This window comes from Sycon ciliatum, chromosome 9, assembly GCF_964019385.1.
Source record: "Sycon ciliatum chromosome 9, ocSycCili1.1, whole genome shotgun sequence".
Classification (NCBI taxonomy): domain Eukaryota; kingdom Metazoa; phylum Porifera; class Calcarea; order Leucosolenida; family Sycettidae; genus Sycon; species Sycon ciliatum.
In genome coordinates, this window is record NC_088651.1 from 9308521 (window position 1) to 9311454 (window position 2934).

At 46.9% G+C, this 2934-nt stretch overlaps 1 protein-coding gene across 1 annotated transcript in view; it reads left to right on the forward strand.

Moving 5' to 3' along the window:
- The window catches only part of LOC135824544 (myosin-11-like), a 62250-nt gene that overhangs the window by 55410 nt on the left and 3906 nt on the right, over positions 1–2934 (forward strand). Inside the window, exon 20 of the mRNA XM_065337278.1 lies at positions 1582–1749. Coding sequence (XP_065193350.1) covers positions 1582–1749 — 168 coding nt within the window. The remainder of the gene's footprint in view (positions 1–1581; positions 1750–2934) is intronic.

The window sequence follows — 2934 nt, forward strand, 5'->3', positions numbered from 1 at the left end:
GTCCAACGTCAACAGTGAGAAGAACAGGAAACTGGACGAGCTCACTGCCACAAAGACCAAACTTCAGGTCAGCGTTGGGTAGTTACTAGTAGATGTGTGTCACCAAGAGTACACCAACACCCAGAGTGTCATTTGTACAACTACATGTACAAGCAGGATTCAAGCACATCTCTTTATGAACAGCTGCACTTTGCGTCAGACCTCACCTACTCGTAACGCTAAAACGTTTGTTGAGAGTGTTGTCTTTTAACGTGTACTGTGTGATGAACCTGATAATGGGCTGGGTAATTGCTGAAGTGGACGTCTAATTCTGAGAGAGACCACAAATTTCAGTTTCTTCAGCACTGACATTATTTTTTTGAAACATTTCACAAGTAAACTTTCATGCCCTCTCCTCAGTTGATATGGACGTCTTTGTTTTTTGTTCTCGTGTTCTTGTCTTCAGTCTGACCTTGAAGGTAGCAATGCTCACTTGGTGGATCTGGAGTCTAAGGTGTCTAGCCTGGAGCGCGGCAAGCATGCGCTGGAATCCCAGCTCAATGAGCTCAGGGTAAGCTTAGCTTCCAACTGCTGTGGGTGGGGATAGCATGCACAAGTACACTGGAACTCACATGTGGGGTAGTGCCTTTGCTGATTGCATTATGCAGAGCTCACTGACTTGTCAGTTTGAGCACTATGTGACAAGGTACATTCGGGCCTGGTTTAAATCTGGCTTCTGGATCACGCCACGTCCTTGACTCGCAAGTCACACGCTATGTACAGCTCTGGACACGATTGGTGGCCCGTGCACCTACTACTAATAGATATCTGGTATTTGAAAGTCTTTGCAGACGTGGATGATACTCCTAAACCCATGTTGTTTTTCTTGTGTATTCGGGCTATGCAACGGTTTCCAACCTGTCCTCGACAGCATTTCACCAGTGCATGATTCTAACCACAGGTTTATGGCCAGTACCACCACCTGCCACCTACTTTCAAATGCCAGTATGATAAATGCGCTGTATATCCGTATTCGAAACAATATTGCCAAGGGATAGCTGAGGGACAAAAAAATGTATTCGGAGCTGAAAATGGTATTGTGCTGCATTCTTGTCTTTCCTTGCTGTTGTTTTTAATTCTCATTGTTCAGGAGTCAACGATGGAAGATGCAGCTAGTCTCTCTGCTGTCACACACAAGCTAAAGGCCTCACAGGCTGAAGTAGTAACTCTCAATGATCAGCTGGAGGAGGAGCAAAATGCCCGCGAAGAGATGCAGAAGCAGTTGAGCAATGCCAACACTCAGGTACATATAGTTCGGATACCTAGGCATGCCTGCTGTCTCTCTCTCTCCGTCTCTCTCTCTCTCTCTCTCTCTCTCTCTCTCTCTCTCTCCCTCTTTCTCTCTCTCTCTCTCTCTCTCTCTCTCTCTCTCTCTCTCTCTTTGTTTGTTTGCTCTCAGTCTGTGCAATATTCTTGGGTTGGTTCTTGGGCAATTCTCCAATGGCTCACTCCGAAACCTCTCTGCTATTGGCAACAGTGCTCATTCAAGTCATGCTCTCTGCTCGGTGCTCTGTACTTCTACCTGTGTGTGTTTATGTGCAGCTTGCTGATACACGTCGGGATCGTGACCAACTATCCCTGGACAACGAGGAGCTGGAGAACTACCGCAAGAAGTCGCAGAGAGAAATGGAGTCTCTGCAGACGCAGCAGGACGAACTGGCCAACGCCAACGCCAAGCTGGAGAAGACCAAGAAACGACTAACGGAAGAAGTGAGCTATGCTGCATGCCTGCGTGGCTGTTCTCTAATGCTATATGCTGGTAGTTAGGCTGTTGTACAGTTATGCTCGATGAAATCCGACCTAAAGTGCATGGAGCCGTCTACTTGCACGGCCCTTGACGCCCTGGGAGTGGCATGAATGCTGCAGGACGTACACATGTTCACATGCAGTGATGAAATCGGAACTGGTCCTGGGCGTCAGTTTTTCACTTTTCTGTTGGATTTCAGTGAGTGCAGCTGTAGGTTTCTGACTGTAAAGTTCAAGAGTCACTAGGCAGCATGGTGCATGATGAAAGGTTTGCTATATCCAAGCAAACTGATCTTCTTCCTAATAAAATAAATAGAGGAAGAGTGAGCCAAACTATCGTAAGTGAATGTGCTTATAGTTATTATGTGAACACGATTGGTGGAATGCTCGGCAGCTGAATATACTACTAAGGCCTCGGTCACACTGCGGCAAATTTGAAACTGGACGCAGCGTCAAACCCAAGCACTTTGGTCACATGACCAATATGTGAAACCACTCCTGGGTGTAGTATCGGTTGAGTTCTTGTAAGTACAGTGCCAGGGAACACGATAAGATTTCGAAATTGCTCTGACACAATGTCCTGCCACTTCTGGAAACGGTCGGACATGGCCGAACACTGTGATTTGGCAGATTTTGTGATACATGTACATGTCAGGGACTCCTATTTTTCCATCACTTTCATACACGTAAATGTACATACTCCCGGGGGGGGGGGGGGGGGTACATACTCTTGATGCTATTAATATTATTAGTATTACAGTGCGGTGCTACAAAAGTACAGTGCTGGAAACTGAAATCCGACCTCTGAGCGGTGGGTTCACATTCTGGCGGTCTCTGTTTCGTAGTGTTACCATCCCGTGGTGGGTCTTTGCGATGTGAGCGCACCGCACCGCTCAGGGGTCGGATTTCAGTTGCCAGCACTGTACAAGTAACATGACAACGATCTCGAGTCAAGTAGATGATTGTAACACTGATTCAAATCTCTGTGCATTGTGCAGCAAACACAGTAACTGGGACTGTGTGACTGTGAGCGTGCAGTGGTTCTGCACATATCGGATTTGAGCTGGTTTTTTCGACGACAAAGTAATTTTTATGAAGTCAGCAAAAGACAAAGTGGGCACCTGCTCGCCCGTTCTTGTTGCCAGCTCC